Source organism: Molothrus aeneus, chromosome 28 (assembly GCF_037042795.1).
Source record: "Molothrus aeneus isolate 106 chromosome 28, BPBGC_Maene_1.0, whole genome shotgun sequence".
Classification (NCBI taxonomy): Eukaryota; Metazoa; Chordata; class Aves; order Passeriformes; family Icteridae; genus Molothrus; species Molothrus aeneus.
Window position 1 is genome coordinate 1,101,858 of NC_089673.1, and position 22,688 is coordinate 1,124,545.

Sequence of the window (22,688 nt, forward strand, 5' to 3'; positions counted from 1 at the left end):
TGAGGTCAGGTACCATGTGCTTCCCACTCTTCCTCACCTCTCCAAATCCTTTTCTTGCACTGTACTTTCCAGGCTCTGCCTGTTTACAGCCACTTAATTCACACACAGCATTTTCCCAGATAGTTGAAGGGGTTAGGAAAATCTCTCTCTCCACATTGCAGTACCCTGCAGTGCACAGCTCAGCCTCAAATTCATTTCATGGGAATCAAGAACCTGGCAGATACTTTTAGTACAGGAAATGCCTGCACTTCTTCTTCAGCTCTTGTTCTGATGTAGGAACTGCTGAGGCTTTCCTTGGATGCTGCTGCTTTGGTGGCTATATGCCAGGACACTTCCTTGGACCCCAGTTCTTTAGCTGTTGTTTCCTTGTCATTTACTTGCCCTTATTTCCTTGGATAACACTTCCTTGGAGGTAATATTCTTGGCTTTTTCCTTACTACTGCTTCCTTGACTATTTTCTTGAATTTCCTTCACAGTTATTTCCTTGCCATTATTTCCTCAGATTTTGTTTCCTTGTTGTCATTCCAGACGGAAGAAGCCTAAGGAAATGCTGTTACCCAGAGACAAGATGCTCCTGCCTGGGCCCTGCTCTGCATCCAGCACCCCAAGATCTGGGCTGCTGACTCCATGACCACCCTCTCCAGAGGAGGATGCTGCTGGTGGCTGCCATGCTTAGGACACCCCAAAAGTCCCCTGGGGACTGGGACAGGGGGAATCCAGGAAGCCCCAGGTGTCCCAGGCAGTCACCGCAGCTCAGCCTCTGGAGCCACAGCCTTCCCAGGGCCATGATATCATAGGGGCACCCTGCACAAGTGACAGGGTCCAGGTGTGTCCAAATGTCTGTCCATGTGTGTCTCGCTGTGTCCACGTGTGTGTCCAGCTGTGTGTCCAGCTGTGTGTCCAGCTGTGTCCATGCGTCCAGCCGTGTCCGGCTTTCCGCGCGCTGCCCCGCACGGTGCCCGCGGGGCGGGGCCTGGCGCTATAGATCCCGCCCCTCCGCGCGATGACGTCACGATGGGCGGAGTGTGCGCGCTCCCGGCACTTCCGGGTTTCCCGGCCGGAGCCGCGGAGCCGGTGAGCTGCGGGGGGGGCCGGGGCTACCGGGGCGGTGGGGCCTGACCGGAGGTGCGGCGTGAGCGCGGCCCGTGCGCTGCGGGGCTGCCAGGGGTGTGCGGGATGAGGGCCGTGAGGTGCGGGGCTGCCAGGGCTGTGCAGGATGAGGGCCCTGCCAGCGGGGCTGCCAAGGGGTGTGCGGGGTGAGGGCCGTGAGGTGCGGGGCGCTGGGGGTGCAGAGTGACAGGGTCTATGGAGGGGTGCGGGGCGCTGGGGGATCAGCCGCGGTGATCTGACCCCGCGGTGATCGGGGTCTGGCAGGGGGTGCAGGGCTGCAGGCGAGCGCTGCTCCCCCAGCTCCCCATGCCTGGTCAGGCCCCGATCCCTCCCCAGCCCCCCTCGCAGCCCCCGGCCCGCCCGTGGCAGGCCCCGCACGCCTGGGCTGCGCTGCCCAGCCAGCAGCCTCGGCCTCTCATTCCTCCTCTCTGTGTCCCCCATGGGGGCACAGCGGGTCAGATGTGCCTTTCCAAGGGGCCCCACTGAGGGTTGGTGTCTGGTCCTCACTTCACCCCGAGGAGTGCTGACACCCCAGATCTCTCAGCCTGTTCCCCCCACCAGCCAGAGATCTCAGCACCTGTGGGATCCTTACAGCTTTCCCTGATTTATCAGGTGTTACATTCTCAATAAGTCGCATTTTCTCACATCAAATGAGCAGTTGCAAACAGGGTCTGGGTAATTCTTGTGTATAACACAGAGATTAAAAAGCCCCTTCCTCACTTCCTTCCTTGCAGTGACTGCCGTCCCCTGCCGAGGAATGCGAGCCACCCACCCAGCCGGATGGCACCAGGAACATCCACGGGGAAACTCCAGTGCTGGCAATCCAAAGCAACACAAAAACTGGGAATAGAAACCTGGGAACATCTTGCCTCAACACGCTGAGGCTTTCACAACCTGCTTGGCCTGTGCATTGTGGCTCCAGTGCTGTGGAAAACCAGCCCCAGCTCTCCCTGCAGCTCCAGCAAATTGTAGCCTGGTGCAGGAGAAGGTATTAGGCTGAAGGAAATTCCCAGTTTGGAGTGTTTGGGAAGCACAGTGTCACCACCCAGCCTGGGAGCTCAGTGGCTGCTCTTCCTCCTCCAGCTGCTCCTGGGCCCTGCAGGGCAGAAGCTGGACGGGTGCATCGGAGGTGACACTTCTCCAGCCACCACCAGGTTTGTCAGCTGTGACAAATAGGGACGAGGGTGGTGTGGTGGTCCTGTTCCTCACTCCATGCCTATATTCCTGCTGTGGGAACCACAGCACTGCTACATCAGGCTGGGCACAGGGAAGGAGCCAAAGTTGGACCCTGAGGGTCCTGCTGGGGCTCTGTCCTGTCCTAGCCCTTGCCAAGCTGTTCCCAGGGGTTTTGTCCTCCAACTAGCCAATCCCCATGCCATGCCACTGGCTTTCCTGCTTCTGGGCTTTCTTCTGGGCCCAGCAGGAGCTGTGTCAGAGGAGAGGGCTGTCCCCACAGAAGCCCTTGGACCCACTGTGGCATCAGAGCCCCCATGTCCCCAGGGCAGAGGGTGACTGGCACAGCACTCGTGCTTGGAAAATGACTGGCTCTGTGTCCAGGCCTTGAGTCACCCTCACGCTGCCGTCGTGGGCTGTTGTTTTCCATCCCAGAGCACAGGCAGTGACCTGCTGTTTATTTATAACTCACAGAGCGTCGCTTCTTGGGAGACGGAGGAGCCAAGCTCTGGGACAGAGGCCCTGCTCTGCTGGTATGAACCTTGATTCCAGGTGTTCCCAAAGAATCTGGCTGGTTTGCAGCAGTTTGGGAAATCAGCAGCTCTGCCCTTGCACCGTGACTCTTCTCCTGGGTAGGTCAGGCTCCGTGCCTGGGGTTGTTCCTCACCTCTTTGCCTTTCCCCGCTTCACCCAGGGTGGTGACTGCTGGGAAACCTGGTGGGTTTTCTCTGCTATAGCTGTGCTTGTCTCTGTCTTTGCACATCCATCCCATCTCTTATCTCCCAAGATCACAAGGAGCAGCCGTGGCTTTCCAGAATCTGCCTGGAAGTGCTCCAGAGCCCTCTAGGTCTTTCTAGACCCAGTGCCCTGTTCCAATTTCTCTGTGTTTCACCTAAGATTTTATTTGGTGAAATCCTCCTCAAAGCTGCTTCCTTGCGCTCGTTATTCAGGAAAATTCTGTCCCACAGAAGTGGTGCCATGTGGATTCGTGGTGCTGGAATAAACTGGTTGGACTGGTCGGTGTGGGAGTGGAAAAGTCCCGTGGTGAAGGTGGTGGGTTGTCCTCCTCAGCTCTCTCCTCCTGCAGGCTCTCGTCTCCTTCTGGAGAAGTGATGCTGGCAAAGGAGAGTGTTTTGGGGGAAGAATTCTCACTTTGTAAAACTTAGATGAAGTCTTTGAAAACCCTCTGCTGTCACCCTTTTCCCTGTGACCAGCTCAGGACTCCAGGGTGGTCCTGGCTGGAACACCTGTGCTGCCTCCCTGGGCATGAGAAGTGCCACCCTGTGCCCCTCCTCGAGTCTCCCACCCTCAGGTCTCACCCTCAGATCTCCCTCAAGTCTCTCACCATTGAGTCTTCTCCCACACCTGGGTCTCCTCTCACCTTAAATTCTCCCACCTTCATTTCTCTCCAGGGGCAGATGTGCCTCTTGTCCTCAGGGTTTAGCAGGAGGTGGTGGGGAAAGGGGCAGAGGCTGCCCAGCCCTGAGGAGCTGGAGCCTCCCAGGTGAGAGGCAGAGATGGGGGTGGCTCCCTGCAGTCCTTGGAGCCCCTCAGTTCCCCAACCCCCCAGCAGCCCCTGAGCCAGTGGTTAACTTTACTGTGCTCCCCCATTTCTGTGTTGCAACACAAGGAGAGGAAATCTTATGACAAGCCACAGTAAAAACAGTTTCATTTTCTCTGAAATCATCTGTGAACCCTGGAAACATTGAGGATCTGTCCTGGGTTTGGCCCCAAGGAGTTCTTGTCCTACTGCTCTCAGCAGGGCCAGCTGCTGTGGTACCTGCATGGAATGCTCTGAGTCTGGGATGTTCCAGGTCTGGGATGTCTGGATTTGGGCTGCTCCAGACTTGAGCTACTCTGGGTTCGGGCCACTGCAGATTTGGGCCACTCTGGGTTTAAACTGCTCCTGATTTGGACAGTGCTGCCTTCAGGACTGGCTGTGGCCATGGAGGAGCTGCTCAGCAAACCATGGTTCTGCCCAGGCCTGGCAGGAGAGGGGCAGGTTGATGCTGTCAGCTCTGCTCAAAAAAAGCTCTGGGGATTTTGTGTTGGTTTGGAAATAAAATCTGACACATCAATGCCATTGCAAGCCTGTTGTCTGCCAGAGGCAGATCCAGCCCTGTGGCCAACAGCTGGGCTCTCCTTCTCCATTTGGATGGCAAGTGATTCCAGCTTAAGGGAATAGTTTGATAGGACAAGGGGAAGGGTTTCACACTGACAGAGGAGAGGATTAGATGCGATATCAGGAAGAAATTCTTCCCTGTGAGGATGGTGAGGCCCTGGCACAGGGAAGCTGAGGCTGCCTCTGGATCCCTGGAAGTGTCCAGAGCCAGGCTGGATGGGGCTTGGAGCAGCCTGGGATAGTGGAAGGTGTCCCTGCCATGGCAGGGGGTGGCACTTGCTGGTCCTTAAGGTCCCTTCCAGCCCAAACCACTCTGGGATTCTATAAATAAATTCCTTCTCCAGCCTCTCATATCCTTAGGAAGCTGTGAGCAGTCACAGGGGTTGGAGCAGCCCTCAGACCCCTCTTCATGCCAGGCCCTGCTGTGCCTGGAGAGGGATCCAGCTGTGTGGGCAGAGGGATCCAGCTGTGTCTGGTGAGGGATCCAGCTGTGTTTGCAGAGGGATCCAGCTGTGCCATGGGTATCCTTCTGAACACCATATGTTCTGCTCAGAGGCTCCAGGCACAGCTGGGTTTCACAGACAGCCCTGAAGGAGGAGCAGGGCAGGAAGCCAAGAGTCAGAAGTCAAAGGTCCCTTCTTGTCCCTGCAGTGGCAGCTGACCTGGCCAGGCTGCCTAGACTGTTCAGGTCTTTGCAGGGCTTTCCGTATCAGGAGGACACTGGCTTTTTCTCTGTCTCCCACCAAAGCAGCAGAGCAGCCCTGGCACCCCCCAGCATGGGGAGATGCTGAGGTTCATCTGCCTCATGGAGAACCTGAAGCCTTCCAGTACTTAGAGGGGCTTTTAAAAAATGTGGAGATGGACTTTACATGGGCAGACAGTGACAGGACATGGAAGAATGGGTTTAAACTAGGAATGGAGATTCAGACTGGATATTGGCAAGAAATTCTTCCTGTGAGGATGGAGAGGCCCTGTCACAGGATGCCCAGAGCAGCTGTGGCTGCCCCTGTATCCCTGGGAGTGTCCAAGGCCAGGTTGGATGGTGCTTGGGGCAACTTGGGATAGTGGAATGTGTCCCTGCCCATGGCAGGGGTGAAACTGGGTGGTCTTTAAGGTCTCTTCCCAACCAAACCATCCTGGCGTTCCATGATTCTTTCCCATCTCCCCAGACAGCTCTGTGCTGATAGGGTCTGTCCCAGCTGGAGCAGTATCACTCCTCTGGCATGTGACAGAGAGCTGAACTGCTGTCACCTCTCCCCAGGCTCTGCTGGGGGATGACACCCCTTGTCCAGGCCACCTAATGCCACTCCCACTTGGATTTTGGGTGCCTTTTCCAGGCTTAGGCATTCCAGGGGACACAGGGACAAGGGGAACAGTCCCTGGTGTGCCTGTGGCACTGCTGGCCAGGCCTGCCTGGGGGCTGCCTGAGGCCCTCACTGGGGTTCATTCCTCCCTCCTGGTCTCCTGGCCATGCTCTGTTTTGCCCGAAACTCTCCTGGTCCCTGGGAAGTGTCCCCAGGCATTGTCCCTGGAATCACAGTAACTTTCCATGTCAGTCACTCCCAGCTCAGATCCCACAGTGTCCTGGCCATGAGCACCTGCAGAATGCCTCAGGGCAGGATCCATCCCTTGTGGGTAGCACCAGGAGCCCTTGCCCTGGCAGGTGAGTGGGGTGGAACCCCTGGGTGCTCAGCCATGCCCTCCTTGTCCCACAGGTGACATGTGAAGGCAGCGTGGGGAGCAGCAGCAGCAGAGATGCATTCCAGCCACTCCGAGGACCCCAAGGAAGCCATCCAGGTGAGCCAGAGCCCTCAGTGCTCCCCAGACAGCTCCCAGTGCAGCTCCAGGCACTGCTAGGAACAGGCAGGATTTGTAGGTGCTGCCAGCTGGGATTAGGATGGTTTATAGTGGGATTGGAAAGGGATCCTTGATGGTTTGTCTGGGTTGGGGGATTAAAGGAAATAAGGGCTTAAATCACACCTTGGCCTTTGTAAGACCTCATGTGGGGCAGGGAAGGTGCTCAGCTCTGGTACCTGGATGAAGAAGCATTGTCCCCCCCAGTTTGGAGTCTCTTCACCCAACTTTGGGAGTCTAAACACATTCAACAAGCAAAATCCAACATCAACAGTTAAACCCAAGTGTTTTATTCCTCCCATGGATGAATCCATGCATGACTGATAAAATCATCTGCACTCTTTATTCTTCTCAGCCCTCAGTGATCCTTCCATGGAGCAACAGACCTGGGGGGCAGCTGAAAAAGCTAGAAAACAGCACCCCAAATAAGGGACACACTCCCCTGGCTGTTGTCCTTGAGCTACACCTGCTGGGAATCTTATTTAGATGCTGAAAAAAATATCCCAGGCTGGAAATTTAATATGGGTTTGTGCAAGCCAACCCAGGCTGGAGTTAAAATGTGCAGAGCCCTGCTCAGGGAACATTCAGCATTTTCTGGGAATGCTGTGTGGTGCTGAAACATAGATTGTTTGGTTGGAATTTGAGGAGGAATTTGTGGTGTTTTCCAAGTGCCTGCTGGGAAACACAACCTTGATTTAAAATAAAGGTAAAATAACGATTGGTTGACATATCCAGGCTCAGTTGCTTTAGGAAAAATCTTTTCCACTGGCGTGAAATTGCTAAATTCACCAAACTGGCTGCTTTTGACTGGTGAAAGAGGAAGTAAAGCTGCTGGAAGGCAAAATGCCCACATCCCTGAACCCACTGAGTCTCTCTGAGGACAGCAGCTGAACCCCGATGTCCTTCCAAGCCCTGATGTTTTGGGGCCCGTCCCCTGAGTGTTTAGCCAGCACAGCCAGTGAGGTCGATGGCTTTGATTTCTGCTGGCAGCCCTGTGTCACATGTCACATGCTGCTTGGGCTGACCTGCACGAGCTCAGGGGATCCATTCCCTCCTCTGAGTTTCTCCTTTCTCACCCACACTTAATCCTCGTGTTTCCCCCAAGAGAGTGCCTGGAAAGAACCAATTCCTTCTTCCCCATCCCCTTAATCCAGTTCCTGTCTGCAGACAAAGCACCACACACTCTAAAAGCAGCGCCAGTTCTGAAACACCAGCTAAAATTGCATAAATTATTATTTTTATAACAAAATAAGCCAGATGACAGGAGTGTGAGTCCCCAGCTGGACCGGTTCAGCCGCTCCAAAGAGTGAGGACAAGGCAGGAGTCGTGTGGTGCTTCACTGTGGATAAGCCTTACTGTTTTTTGAGCTCTTATACATTAAATCCTTCCTAATATTTTCACTTTTATAATCCAAACCCACACCTCCTGTCTTGCAGTTGATCAAGAAGCAGCTGGTGAATGCCATCAAGGCTCTGCAGAAGCAGTACGTCAGCTCGGACGCCGTGGTCACCAGCGATGACGGCAACGCCAACACGCTCTGCAGTGCCCTGGAAGCTGTGTTTGTGCACGGCCTGAAGGCAAAGCACATCAAGGCAGAGAGTGGGGGGAAAGGGAAGAAATCAGGAGGTCGAGGCCCCCTTCCCCAGCCAGTCTTTTGGGGCCTGCTGAAGAGCATCACACATCGGTGAGCAGCTCTTGCTGCTGGCAGGGATTCACGGGCTCAGGTTTATCCCTTCTTTTGGTGCTGTCAGATTCAGGGAAGGAGGAGGATGGCTCTATGAACATGTCTCTCCCCATCTGTGTGCTCAGTCCCCTCAGCTGCAGGGAAACATGCTCTCACAGGGCTTTGGGGTCCCTGCCCAGGACCCTGGGAGATGGAAGTAGCAGTGAAGCCCCTGCAGTGCCAAGAGGGGCTCAGCCCCAACATCCCTGCTCAGTGTGTGCTGGGGGTGAGCTGATGTCCCCAAAAACTTGAGAATTGAAACTGAAGGCACATCCCTTTCTTATTTATTCCTGGGTGCCAGGCTGGATTTCTGGGCCCAGTGGAGCCCCAGTGGCCACAGTGGTCTCCAGCAGTGGCTGCTCATGCACAACACACAGATCTGGGCTCTCTCCTGGCCTGGATCTGCTGGGACTGGTTGGCCCCGTTTCCTCATGTCCCAGCCAGTCTTTAAGGAGGTCTCTCCTGAGTGATCACTGTTTACTGGGTTTTTCTAGGCACTCCCTAAGTCAAGTTCACACACAGTAAATAACAGCCCACACACAAATTGTTCTGAAAGCCTCATCCATTCCATCACCAACTCCTGAATTATGAAAGAGTGGATGAAAATAACTCTTTCACATGCTAGGGGGGATATTTTTGTGCCCTTTGAAGGTTTTTTTCTTCTGTCTTGAGAGACAGATTAGGAAAGAAGTCTTACAAAACCTTTGCTCTGGTTTTTGAGGTGTGTGAGTGAGCTGGGAGCAGGGAGGATCAGGGAGCATGGTGTCACTGTTGAATTTTAGGGAAGAGCAGCTGAATTCAGGATTTTGGGATTACTTGAGCTCAACCCCAGCCACGTTGGTTTTTTGGGGCTGCCACAGTACTTTTCACTGTGTTTTGACTGCTTTCAAATTTGAAGTGAGAATTTAGACACATGGTTGTCACCAAGGAGGATCTAGCCAGCACAAACCCCACAAATAGACAAGGACAGCAGGAATTCTCTGCATCATTTAGTGCAAGCAATGGGTGGGAGATGCCTCCAGTCAGAGTGAATGGTCAGCCAGAGGCGCTGCAGGGCTGCCTGGGGTCCTTACCAGCATATTTAGTTTGGGCCATTCAGGAGCCATCTCCCTCCATGGAAAACCACACTTTCCATGAAGGAGAGAGATTTTCCACAGCTTGTTTTATCCCAGCTCCTGAACTCCCTGTAGCAGAGCAGGTTGGACAGTGTCTGATGAAGGCTCTGGCCCTCCTGCACCCCACAGTGGACCAAAACAGAGCCACTCACTCCTGTTTTGTTCTTTTTCCTTTTTTCCCAGGAATATTGTCTCGGAGCTGGAGCAGCTGATGTTTATCAACACGGACGTGGGGCGCTGCCGGGCCTGGCTGCGGCTGGCACTGAATGATGGCCTCATGGAGTGTTACCTGAAGCTGCTGCTGCGGGACCGGGCCCGCCTGCACGAGTACTACCAGGCCCCAGCCTTGCTCCTGGATGCTGAGGAGTGCGAGTTTCTCCTCTGCTACTTGCAGGGTTTATCCTCCTTAACCTTCGAGCTCTCCTACAAGTCAGCAGTTCTGAACGAGTGGACCATCACCCCGCTGTCCCTGTCGGGTCTGTGTCCCGTGTCCGAGCTGCTGGAGCCCCTCACATCCTCTGAACCCCGCAGGAAGGCATCACTGGGCTCCATCTCCCAGTCCTCAGGGTCGGATGAGATTGAGATCCAAGCCCCTGTCCTGCCCATCAGCAAAGCCAGCAGCAAGATCAAGCTCACATCGTCCTCGCTGAGCCTGAACACCACGAGCTCATCGCAGCTCTCGTCCAGCCTGGGCTCCGACAGCCTCCCCCCGGCGCCGTGCGCCCGCAGCCCCGAGCGCGCCGAGGAGCCGCTGTCCTGCGACTCCGACCTGGGCACAGCCACCGCCGAGGACCTGGACAGGTCCCTGCAGGAGTGAGTCTCTCCCCACATCTCCTCTCCAAAGGGGTTTTTGACCCTCTCTGGGCTCATGTTATTTTCTCTCTCTAGGCAGGAAGCCTTTCTCCCTGTTTGTCTTTAACAAGCTCTTTTTCCCTTCTGGAAGGAGCTTTTGTTCTTTGCACGAACTGCTCGGCACGGCTTGTTGAGACAGTGCTGCCAGTGCAGATGAACTCATAGCCACTGAAGTGTGTGTGTCCTCTTTACGAGGGCAGAAACGCCAGAAAAATGCTGCTCCCTGGTTTCAGGAATGTCACATCTTCCTGGAGTACGCTGGGGGATGCTCCAGGGCTTTCCACAGGGGGAAAGAAATGAGTTTGGTCACAGGGAAGGGTTGTAATTTGCAGCTTCAGCAAATCATTCAGAGAGGGAGGTTGTTGGTTTGTCATCCTTGTGATTTATCCCTGCCAAGCATCCAGAACAAAGATTTCCAGGGTTATATAAGCTCTGAGTAATCTGTAAATATTTTGCCTGTCACCTTTAGAGTGTGACTCTGAGGGAGCCGAGCCTTGGGGTGATGCCTCTTCCCAGTCTTCAGGAAGAGTTGGAGCTGCAGACTCTGCTTCTCCACCTATAACAGCATCATTCCCTACTTCCAGGATTTTGCATCTTCCAATGATCCTGGAAGAGCCTGCCTTGATTGGATTAAACTTGTGATGGAGATGCTCCTTTGAGTTTTAATCTTGGGCTGGTTTAATTCTGGGGCTGGCAGCAGAGTGGGACCACGGGAACAGCCAATCCTCTGGCCAGGCTCCACTGTTAATTGCTCATTAATGAAAACAGTTGGAATTTGGCATATGATCCAAGGCTGGATTTGTGTCCAGGAGCTATACATGGGGCTGGGGCTGTGGGGAGCACCCAGTGCTGTCCCTCCATTCACCAAATTTAACCCCATTCATGGATGTAATTGGGAAGTGCTCCCTTCACAGGCAGAGTCCTGCTCCATGCCATGGGGCTGGCACTGCTCTGTGGGGCACAAATCTCACATTTTTCTGTTGTCATCACTGGGATTCTCCAGCCACACTGTGCTGCCATCCCACAGAGGCCAGCAGTGACACTGAACCCTTTTTACATGGTTACAACTTGCAATAATGGTCCGGGGGCTTATAGGTTTTGTTATTGGGCTGCCTTCAAACCGATCACTTTTCCATTTCAAGGGTGCTGTCCGAGTTCAGCAAGGCCAGGCCCAGCCCCGACGCCCCGGAGGGACGGCTGCTCCCCAGCGTGCTGGGCTGCTCCCCCCAGCCACCCCCAGGCCCCCCAGCACCGCCCAACAGAGCACAGCAGGAGCCTCCCCCCAGCAGGGACATCTCTGCTGGGACAGCAGCCCCCAGGCACGGGGACAGAGATGGCAGCAGCACCTCCGCAGCTCCAGCCCCCCGGGAGGGTCTGGGCAGAGCCAACAGCAGCGGCAGCGAGGGGAGCCAGGCTGTGCGCAGCCCCACGGCCCAGCAGCTGCTCTCTCCCCTGCCAGGGTGTCCGGTATGTGCTACAGCTCCCTCCCTTCCCATCTCCTTGGGTTTGTATCCTGTGGTAAAGGGAAAAAAACTGGGTACAGCTCCAATAGGCACTGCTTTTCTAGGATCAGGGAATCCCAAAATGGTTTGGGTTGGAAAGGACTTAAAGCTCATCAGTTTCACCCCCTGCCATGGACAGGAACACCTTCTGCTAGACCAGGTTGCTCCAAGCCCCATCCAACCTGGCCTTGGACACTTCCATGGATAGATTTCTCCAAACTCCTATCTTCCATGCTGCTCCCACTTGGTTATCAGTGATGATTCCCACCCCGTGGAGCTGTGGCCATGCAGCTGCCTCAGGAGAAACTGGATCAAAGTCTGTGTTCCCTAATGAAAGAGGCACCAAAGCTTTTGAAGCCCTGCCTGGCCTGTCAGTCATCCCTCTCCAGGAGCAGCTGCTGCAGGAAGTTTTGGTTTTGCTAGGGATATCTGGAGAGGGGTGAGCACTTGCACAAATCTGGCTGTGGGCTGTGTGCAAGTGATAAAACAGCCCCAGAGTCGAGGTTCTCATGGGGACTTTTCTTCATTTCTGGGCCACGTAAGCGGAGGGAAGAGGGTTGACTGGACAGGAAATAAACTGGTTTCCCAGTGGGAAAATCCTGCTGCAGCACATCTGTTCCCAGAGTGGGATGGCATTCCCGGGTGTTGGTCTTGAGCAGCGGCGGATTTCCCCTGCTGCCACCGGGAGCTGATCTACATCCACTGGCCTCTGCTTGTAGGAAACCCTTTGAACAGCCCTGTCCTAATTCCTTACTGACTGTTCCGTCCTGGTTCCCATTGTTTCCATGCTGGTTCCCATCCTTTCCATGCTGCTGAGGGTAGGATGTACCTCACACCCCCCAGACCATTTCTCCTTTTGCTCTCTGCTCTTCTCGGTTCCCTCCCGCTTATCCCGTTTCCGCTGCTTCCTCGTGGCCCAGAGCCAGTTTAACCTAATCTATGTATAACATACTGTGTCAACAGGAAATTCCCCCTGCTCTCCATGACTCATGGAGCAACCTCCATTCCTGCCCCAGGAGTAATCCAGGAGCTGCCACCCGTGATCCTCCCCAAAGGGTGGTGACAGCTCTTCTGCTGTCACTTCGGTTGTTATTCAAAATAAAAGGCTCTTGGGAGGCTGCAGAGGGGAGTTGAAAGGACATTCCTGTTGGGATGCAGCCCAGGAAGGGTCTAGGAATGCTGCTCCCTTGTGCCAAGGCACTGAGCTGGATTGTTTTTTCCTCCTGGTGTTTGCTCAGGGACCTTGTCCCAGAGTCTTGCTCCTTTCAGGAGGAATTTCTTCACTGAAAGGGTGGTCAGGCATTGGAAGGGGCTGCCCAGGGAAGTGGTGGAGTCCCCATCCCTAGAGGTGTCCAAGGAATGCCTGGACATGGCACCCAGTGCCCTGGTCTGGTGGTCATTGGGCATAGGTGGGACTCAAAGGGCTTTTCTCTCTTAATGATTCTGGGATTCTTGTAGCCAGAAAAGCTCCTGGAGAAGCTACAGCCACATTTTTTTCAGCTCATGGATCTCATCCTCTCCTGGCACATGCAGACAGAGGCTTCTTCTGCTTTCCCTGCCTTGTTTTTCCCCTGCACAGCTCAGGCCCCTGTAGCATCCTCTTGTGAGCAATAGGTCTCTGTTTCCCCCTGGACATCTCTGTGCCTCTCCCCATCTCTGTTCTTCCTGGTGCTGCTGCTCCAGCTCATGCCCTTCCATGGCAGGGCTGGAATTTCACCCCCATCAGTAAAACCCTACGGACCTGTGGTCACTGCAGAGAATGTGCTCTCCTTCCACAGTGATTTTAGGGAGAGAGAACTGATTAATTTTGGACTTCATTATCCCACCAGAATACAGTCTCAGTATTTTCCAGTTGTTGACACAGTTCCATGGATCACTCTCTGACTGGAGGGAGCAGGGGAGCCGTCCACCTGGGAATGTCTAGCAGAAAATCAGACAGTCATGGAATGGTTTGAGGAGGAAGGGACCTTAAAACTCATCTCATTCCCAACCTCCTGCCGTGAGCAGGGACACCTTCTATTAAATCCACACATCAGTGCCTGGGATTTGGGCTGTGCAGGAGCAGCCCCTGAGGAGGGGTTGCTGTGGATGTGTGTGTTTGAGGGGCACAGGGTATTGGATGAGCTTAATAATTCATAATATTTCCATTTTTAACAGAAGAGCTGGATCTCAGAAGATGATTTCTACAGACCTCCCCCGGGAGAGAGCAGCAGGAGCACGGCTGACACCAATGGCTTTGGGCCAGAGGGGGACAGCGAGGGGCCAGCCCCAGGCCTCATCAGTGCTCTGGACTTGGAGAGGCTCTCACTGCCATCCTCGGACACTGGGAAGCCCAAAATGTCCCCAGAGCGGGAGCAGAAGGGCTTCAGCGTGGTGCACCGCAGGCAGATGGGTACGTGCCACCTCCTGCTGCCCTCGGGGGCTGCTCCAGGTGGGGATGGGCTGGCTGGGGAGAGCCGTTGGCTGGTGGGAGCTGATGGCAGCACTGGGAGCTACAGGAGGCAGTGGAGCAGCTTCCCAAGCCATTACTGAGCCCAGGGAAGCTCTGATGGATGGGAGAAAGTCTGTCCATCCTGTGGGACACTTGTCCTTTATCTCACTTGTTGCTGGCCTCAAAACCCAAATGCAGGTGGACACCAAGGTCCCGTCAGCTCCTGCCCCAGCCCACCATGTACCAGCGCTGGCTCTCACCCCTGCCACGCCTCTGGGTGCTTGCTTTGAGCCCCTCTTGGCTTTCCTCTCCCCACTAGCTTCCCCTCTCTCATTCAAACTGAGCCCTCTCTTGCCCCAGGTCTTTCCAACCCTTTCCGCGGGCTGCTGAAGCTGGGCAGCCTGGAGCGGCGCGGAGCCATGGGCATTTGGAAGGAGTTTTCCTGCGAGCTGTCCCCGCTGGAGCTGCGGCTCTTCCTGGACCATGAGGAGAGGATCTGCGTGGAGACCTTCTCCCTGCTGCGCTGTGAGTCCCTGGCACTGAGCCAGGACGGCCGTTTTGAGCTGGTGTTCCTGGGCAAAAAGCTCTTCCTCAGAGCCCCTTCCCAGGACGAGGCCGAGGACTGGCTGGACAGGATCCGCGAGGCGCTGCGCAAGTGCCGGCCGCAGCTGGAGGAGGAGGACTGGGAGACTCTGGAGTGTTCCGAGGATGGAGGCGAAGCCCAGCCCGTCCAGGGCGATTCCAGTGCTCTTCATCACAGTGATGTGCCTGGGAACAGCTTGGACTGGAGTGCAGCTCCAGAAGCAGAGCTGGATGCCATCAAAGAGGCTGTTCTGTACATGGACGTGGACAAAACCTGGGTCCCGTTTATTTTTTCCCTGTCTCTAGAAACTCTGAAGTGCTTTAAAATCAGAAACAATGACAAAATTTTAAGCAACAGTTATGGCATAGAGACCATCCAGGACATCCTTCCAGACACCAGCCTGGGGGGACCCTCCTTCTTCAAGGTGATCACCTCCAAGGCTGTGCTGAAGCTGCAGGCTGAGAGCACGGAGGAGGCGGCCTCGTGGCGGGAGCTGGTCCGAGAGGTGCTCATGTCCTACCTGGAGGGTGCTGAGGAGGCACTCACCCTAGGGGGCAGCTTGGATGGGCACTCCCAGGTGGTCCTGAAGAACATTGTGAAGGAAAATGGCTTCTTGCTGCAATACCTGGTGGCCATCCCCATGGAGAAGGGCCTGGATGCGCAGAGCTTCATCTGTGCAGGTACAAACCATGGAATGGTTTGGGTTGGAAGGACCCTAAAGCCCCCCCAGTCCCACCCCCTGCCATGGACAGGGACCTTCCACTATCACAGGGTGCTCCAAGCTCTGTCCAAGCTTGGAGCACCCCATGGACGGGGCAGCTGCAGCTTCTCTGTTTTCCCAGGAATCCCAGAAGCACAAGATTTCCTTGGTGGGGCTTCATGTCCCAGGCAGGGGCACCTTTGGTGTCCTGTGGGCACAGGGTGAGCCCCCCCCCGGTGAACCCCCATCCCACCCCAGCCCAGTCCATCTGGGATGTTACTGGGCTGCCATTTAAGATGCTTTTGGCACAGACAGTGGGAAACTGGGGTTGAAGCAACCTTAGGTAGATCAGGAAGCTCAGGACTCTCTTCCTGGGCATTTTGAGGCCCCAGCCTGTGGGGAAAGCACAATCTGGAGCAGTTTTTCCAGTAAGGCAGCACGGGAGCGGGGATTGCCATGGGTGTGACGGGCTGATTTTGCAAAACAATCATTTACCTTTCCCCTGACGCCTCTCAGCACACAGGGAGATTCTGGTGGCACCTTTACTGACCTCCACAGGAGCTGTAATTTGCTCTTTACCTTGCTAAGTTAATTAAATTTCAGATTTCTCTCCTGCTTCAATTATATTTCTTGTATCCTCCAGCAGGTTGGGATTTTTCTTTTAATCTGTCTCCTTTTTTAATATAATTTTTTTTCTGGTCGATTTGGTCTCTGCCTTCCCTTCCAAGCTCTGTCCTTCATCTTCCACCTCCCCACAGCTGGAAGCCACAAGCCAAAAAGACAAATTCCCAGTTTTTCTGTGTAGGTTTTCTTTAGGGATCTGCCTGCCCTGGTTTCACCCCCCCTCCCAGCCTGACACCTGATGTGTTTCCTTCCATCTCAGAGTAATCAGCAATAAGGCTGTTTTTTCTTATTAATTCAGAAAACAACACGTGATCTCCATGAATATTTTGGGGGGATGAGCTCCAGCTATTCCAGAGTGCAATGGATGAGGGTAGGGAAGCCAAGATGGGTTCCACACTGCTATAGTAAAGGTTTTTTTGGGTTAATCCATCCTGATCTCATCCCTTGCAGATGAGGTTTTGGTACCTTGTGACATCAGCAGAAAAGAAAAAGGCTGAGTGAAGGCAAAATAGTGCAAAGGCTACTGGTGGAGGTGATGGGACAGCAAGTGGGATTTAGGTTCTTCCCTAAACCACTGTGATGTTGCCAGATTTCACTTTTCCTAAAAAAAAACCCAAACAATTGAACCACTTGATGGATAAAAGTGGGTTCACAGATAGTTCAGCCTCCTTTTTATAGAGAAAAAGTGAAGCAGGAACTGTTGAACCATCACAGGCTTAAATCCATGAGGAGGGGACTGGAGGCCTTGCACTGAACATCCTAGAGGTGCTTTAGTTGGTCTCTGCCCTTTCCCAAAACGTCATTGCTCAATTCCACGCTGCCAGAAGTTCCTCCCCATCCGGCAGTGGTGGCAGAGGCTGTGGGCAGCAGTCCCCTGTCACCCCCTGCTCCCGCAGGCTGCTCCCGCCAGATCGGCTTCTCCTTCGCCAGGCCCAAGCTCTGCGCCTTCTCGGGGCTCTACTACTGTGACAGCTGCCACAGGGACGAGGAGAGCATCATCCCCTCCCGCCTCATCCACAACTGGGACCTGACAAAACGGGGGGTGAGTCCAGCATCTGCTTCCTGAGGGTCCATCTGGGCATTCCGTGCACAGGCAGTGCCCAACCCAAACCTCCCTCCGAGCTCTGGGGCTGCTCCATGCTCTGTGTCCACCTGTGCCCTCTCTCTGTGCTCCAGGTGTGCAAGCAGGCCCTGAAGTTCCTGACACAGATCCGAAACCAGCCTCTGATCGACCTGAGGCTGGTCAACGAGAGCCTCTACGAGCACGTGGAGAGGATGGGGCGGATCCTGCGCAGCCGGGAGCAGCTGAAGCTCCTGGGGGATTATCTCATCATGTGCCGCAGCGGCGCCCTGAAGGAGCTCAGCAAGCGGTGAGCTCCCTCCTGGGGTGGCATTCCTCTCTCCTATGGGCTCCTGGTCCCCCTCCTCACTCACCATGGGAGCAGGGAGTGGTGCTGCCAAGGCTCAGGCTGGTTTTCCCTCCATGTCATCTGCTCTAAGGAGTTATCCGTCTGTTGGCTGGGTCAGCACAATGAGCTGGGACTCAGGAAACACCTTCCTGGCTGAGGAGCTTCTGGCTGGACAGGAAACACCTGGCAGAATAGATGAGATATTTATTTTCTTTTTTCCCCCCCTTTGAAATGCTCTCACATGATTTCCAGTGGTGGGATTTGGGATGTGAAAATGAGCTCTGCAGTGATTCACTTTAAAAGGCTGCTTCATCCAGGTTGCTCCTTGCTCCAAAGCTCTGGGAGGTGTGGTGGAGACCATCTACCCCCTTCTTCTCTGTGCTTCTTTACAGGCTTGATCACAGGCATTACCTCCTGGAGTGTCCCCACAAATACAGCGTGGCTGATCTGAGGCAGGTGAGAGCCATGTATGGTCATAGAATCACAGAATGGTTTGGGTTGGAAGGCACCTTAAAGACCACCCAGACCCACCCCTGCCATCCAGTTCCACCTCCCACTAGACCAGATTGCTCCTAGCCCCCTGGCCCAGTTGTTGGGGTTTTCCCGGTGAAAACACCCCAGTGTCTGTAGGGATGCCACATGCTGCTCCTTCAGCAGGAGGTTCCCAGCAGTTGGGTTTTCAGTGATCCCCAAGCCAAGAGCCCCATCCTGGCAGGCTGTGGGTGCTGCTCTCAGCAGTCTGGGGTCTCACTGCACCCCAGGCTTGTGGGCTGGGGGTTGTTTTGGAGGACATCCCTGCCTTCAGGTGGAGCCCAGAGGATGGGTGTGCCACAGCAAACACTGACCCCTGTGTCCTCCAGATCGCTGAGGGTGCCTTCGAGAGCTTCCTGCAGTCGCTGCTGCAGTTTGCATCTCACCACGTGTACAGCTGTGACCTGTGCACCCAGCGAGGCTTCATCTGCCAGATCTGCAACAGCAGCGACATCATCTTCCCCTTCGAGTTCGACACTACCACCAGGTGAGTGAGCTTCTCAGCACCCCTGCCCGTCCTGCTGCAGCCAGGGCAACCAGGGACACAGCCTGCATCAGGCCAGGAGCCCCAGCCAGCCCCTGAGTTCTGGTCACAGACCCCACTTGCAAGGCATGGGGGGAACTGGAAATGGCTCTGAGGTGGTTCTGCATCCTCGTGATGCCTGAAACCTTGTGGTTCCCATGTGGTGCCCATGTCCTCATGGAAGCTCTGTCTTGATCTCCTACATTCTTGTGGGAGCCACATCCTCCTAGTGCCCATGTCCTCATGGGAGCCCTGTCTTCATGTCCCACGCTCTTGTGAGAGCCACATCCTCGTGGTGCCCATGTCCTCGTGGTGCCCGCGTCCTTGTGGTTCCCCCATCCTTATGGGACTCATCCTCACATGCCCACATCTTCATGCCCATGTCCTCATGGAACCCATCAGCTCCAGGGTGCTCCAAACTAAATCTGGGCTGTTTGGGGTGGGAGCAAACTGTCCTCACAGAGCCAAGATGTCACCAAGAGAGGTGGCAGAGCCACCAGCACCTTGCTGTCAGCCTGCAAAGGCCTTGCTGGGTGCCAGGGCAGCCAAGGGGCTGGAGGGAGTAAGAGGAGGAGGAAGGTTCTGCATGTCCGTCTTGCTCACCTGGCCATTGCCTCTCGCACTCAGGGTCAGTCTGACCCCTTGCAGGGGCTGCAGGAGGGAAGGGGAAGCAGCAGTGGGATTCTCCTACATCCCTCTACAGCCATGGAAGGAAGGAAGGACACGTGGACACAGATTTCATAGAATGCCAAAATGGTTTGGGTTGGAGGGACCTTAAAGCCCATCCAGTGCCACCCCCTGCCATGGGCAGGGACACCTTCCAAGTCCTGTCCAAGCTGGCCTTGGACCCTTCCAGGGGTGGGGCAGCCACAGCTGCTCTGGGAGCAGAGGTGGATGGGAGCAGCACTGTGGGATGTGCTGGGACAGGCTGAGGATGTTCCCAGCAGGAGAGGGGTGATACTGGCTCTCACTGGGGTTTTCCCCTGCCCACAGAGCTCCCATTCCTCACAGGCAGAGGGACCTGTCCTGCAGAGGGGTCAGCTGTGGGTCAGGGTGCAGCAGCTGGACAGGAGTTGGAATCAGGATGGGGATGGTGCTAGAGGGTAGCTCTTACCCCCATCAACCTCAGAGTTTGCTAAAGTCAAACCCTTCCAGCCCAGGAGCCTGCTCCACTGTAGCTGGAGAGATCCCCATCTCCATGGTTATGCTGTAGAATTGTGGAATCATTCAGGCTGGAAAAGCTCTGTAAGATCATTGAGTACAGTTCCCCCAGCACTGCCAGGGTCACCACTGACCCATGTCCTCAGGTGTCACATCCACAGGGCTTTGAAATCCCCGCAGGGATAGTGACTCCACTGTTTGCCTGGGCAGCCTCTGCCGGAGTTGGACAACTATTTCAGTGAAGAAATTTTCCATAATATCCAACCTAAACCTCCCCTGAGGCAACTTGAGGCCAATTTCCTCTTGTGCTGTCTTGGCCTATTTGGCATTGAGCGCAATCCTGGCAGAGAGATTTCACAGGCTCATGGGCTGCGTGGTCTCACTTTGCCTGGCAATCCCTAAAAGTGAGCAGCAACACCCAGAACCTGCAGAAACCACCACGGATACCGGGATCCGTGGGTGCTCCGTGTGCTCAGGGCTGCGAGTATTTCCGTGGAGGAGGAGCAGCACTGCTCGCTCCCCTCCCCGCCACAGGGACAGCACTGAGCTCATTATCGAGGACAACAACATCCACAGGGGACAGATTTTCCCTGGAAAAAGAGCAGCCGGGCTCTGGAAAGTGCTGGCATGCAGGGCTGAGCTGGCTGCCGGCCGGCCGGAGGTCTCGTGTCCCGTGGAGCCGAGCTCTGAAGTTTGTTGACGTCTTTCTTTCTCACCCCGACGGAGGAGGTTGTGCAGCAGGAAAGCGGCTCAGCCGACATGAACGCGGCTTCCTGCCCCTGTGCCCGCCCCGGCCCGCCGGGTCACACCGGCACTGCTGCAGGATGTGCCTGCAGCGCCTCAAACAATGACCCTGCCAGCGAGGGACCCTCTCCTGCTCCGGCAGCTCGGGGGGAGCTGGAGGCAGGAGATGCCGATTCTAGCTCAGAACCACACTGGGTAAAAGGCGGCTTCCCAAATCACGCAGTGCCTGGGGAGCAGCTGCCACTGCTGCTGATCCAGAGAGGCCACGTGGAAGTGTGTTCCACCAGGGCAATGGGTATTTTCCATCCCAAATCCTGCCTGCCCATGCACCAGCCTTTTCCTGCTCAGGGTTTGCAGCTCCTTTCCAGAGCAGGATTTCGCCCCAGCTGAGATGCTCTGGTCCCTTTCCTGGCACTGCCGGGTGTTTCTCTGCCTCTGTCCCACGCATCTTTTGTTTCATGCTGTTCACACATGGATTGTACATCAGGTATTTGCACAGTGAAGGTAAATCTGGCTGCCCCGCTGGCATGTGGCTGAGCCACATTTTACTGCCGCTGATGAGCTGGAGATCACAACCCAAAAATTGACCTCAGCTCTCATAGCAGGGATGTTTCTGCTGGTGAATGAGCAGTGAAACCCCTGCCCAAACTGGGGTCCTTCACAGGGTGTCACATTCCTGCTGCTGCTGAGCCAGATCAGGGAGCTCTGACACCTCCATGGAGCCACCTGCTCAAGGGCAGCTCCCTCCTGGCTGCCTGTCCTGTCCCTGCAGCTCTGCTGTCCCCACATGCAGGTCTTGCTGTCAGGGCGGGGTCTCCCACCCCAGCCATGGCAAGCAGAGGGTCCCCAACAGCGATGCTGTCACAGGAGTTGGTGATGAGGGATCTGTGTCAGGGGTTGGTGTCACGAGATTGGTGTCAAGGGATCAGTGAAACAAGGGTGGATGTCTGGGGTTTGGTGTCACAGGGTTTGTTGTGTAGGGGGTGTTGTCACACCCTCGAGCTGCACTCAGAGCAGGGCACAAACCTCAGCTCAAACCTCACTCCCGTCTCTCTGACACATTGGCAGCGCCCACCACGCTCCTTCCGGCCCAGCTCGCAGCTGCTGGGGAGGATGAGGAGCTGCTGGGGTGGATGGGGAGCTGCTGGGGAGGATGAGGGCCTGCTGGGGAGGATGAGGGGCTGCTGGGGTGGATGGGGAGCTGCTGGGGAGGATGGGGAGCTGCTGGGGAGGATGAGGGGCTTCTGGGGAGGATGAGGGGCTGCTGGGGAGGATGAGGGCCTGCTGGGGAGGATGAGGGGCTGCTGGGGAGGATGGGGAGCTGCTGGGGAGGATGAGGGGCTGCTGGGGTGGATGGGGAGCTGCTGGGGAGGAGGAGCAGCTGCTGGGATGGAGAGGAGCTGCTGGGGCGGATGTTCCACTCAAGCGGCTCCTCCTGAGCCGCAGCTGGGGCTCTGCTCAGCGAGTGCTCAGAACACACCAGGACAGGGAAGTGTCCCCTGGTTCAGTGGGGGAAGTTTACTCTTTGTTCTGACGTTCCCAACACAGTGGGTTTCGTTTTTTCCTTCTTTTCCCAGGTGCAGTGAATGCAAAACCGTCTTCCACCGGGACTGCCACGCCCGGGCCCCGGCGTGCCCGCGCTGCGAGCGGCGGCAGCGCTACCAGCGGCAGCTGGAGGCCAGCACAGAGCCCGGCCTGGAGCCCGGCACTTACCTCGACACTGCCCTGGGAGCGGGGATGGCGGGAGGGACAGAGCAGAGCCCCCCTGCCTGAGAGCCCGTCCTGCGCCTGGCCCTGCCCTGGGGACAGGGACAGTGTGGGGTGGGTGCTCCTGCCCTGCGGAGGGACCTTCTGCCCACCCAGGGCTAAAGAAGGGCTGGAAGAATCCATCCCCCTTCAGACTAACCGGGTGCTGTTCCCTGCCACCCTCCTGGTGCCAATGTCCCCTTCCAGTGGAACCCAGCTGCTCTTCAGGGTGTCAACCCAGAATTTCAGTCAAGGGTGTGGAGAACTGACATTGATCAAAGCTCTAGTTTTTTAGGATACTGAAAACCGGTATTTTTTTACATGGGGGTTTTGCACATCTGGGCTGCTCTGGGTGGTGGACCCACGCAGGGAGGGGACAAAGTGACACTTGTGCCTTTAGGGACCTGCATGCCCCAGGGGGACCGTGGGTGCCCCGAGCATCTCCCGCTCAGACAGCCCAGCCAGGGCCGTGGCCTCCAGGAAGAGCTGGGGAGAGCAGGGCTGCTCCTCCCAGCCTGCTGCTGCTCATCCTCGGGAGAAATTTTATTTTCCTTTAACCCCTCCCCACGCAAAGATAATTAAAGTCTATTTAACAACAAGTGAAACGATTTCTGAGTTTGCTTCTCTGCAGTGGGACGTCATCACAGTTTGAACCTGACAGGGTGTCTGTGGAAGAGGATCGGGAATGGGGATGCTGCCGGTCCTCCATCCTCCCTGCCCATCCCCCGTCCTTCTTGCCCATCCTCCTGGGTTTCGCTTGGACAAGTGGTTGGGGGTCCCTTCCC

At 55.6% G+C, this 22,688-nt stretch overlaps 1 protein-coding gene across 2 annotated transcripts; it reads left to right on the forward strand.

Annotated features, from left to right (window-relative positions):
• Positions 1–1,028: 1,028 nt before the first annotated feature.
• On the forward strand, positions 1,029–22,508 carry PLEKHM1 (pleckstrin homology and RUN domain containing M1). 2 transcript variants are annotated; one of them, XM_066566899.1, is made up of 15 exons: positions 1,029–1,074; positions 1,845–2,098; positions 2,194–2,264; positions 2,758–2,915; positions 6,121–6,202; positions 7,696–7,943; positions 9,281–9,910; positions 11,092–11,416; positions 13,609–13,843; positions 14,243–15,145; positions 16,686–16,831; positions 16,966–17,159; positions 17,591–17,654; positions 18,059–18,216; positions 21,735–22,508. In XM_066566899.1, the coding sequence occupies exons 5-15, from the start codon at positions 6,161–6,163 to the stop codon at positions 21,928–21,930; spliced, it is 3,141 nt and encodes a 1,046-aa protein (XP_066422996.1). In that variant the 5' UTR covers positions 1,029–1,074; positions 1,845–2,098; positions 2,194–2,264; positions 2,758–2,915; positions 6,121–6,160; the 3' UTR covers positions 21,931–22,508. The 2 variants fall into 2 exon arrangements, with proteins under 2 accessions (XP_066422996.1, XP_066422997.1); XM_066566900.1 differs by lacking the exons at positions 17,591–17,654; positions 18,059–18,216; positions 21,735–22,508 and adding an exon at positions 17,290–17,584 and having other exon boundaries at positions 1,845–2,264.
• The last annotated feature ends 180 nt before the right edge of the window (positions 22,509–22,688 follow it).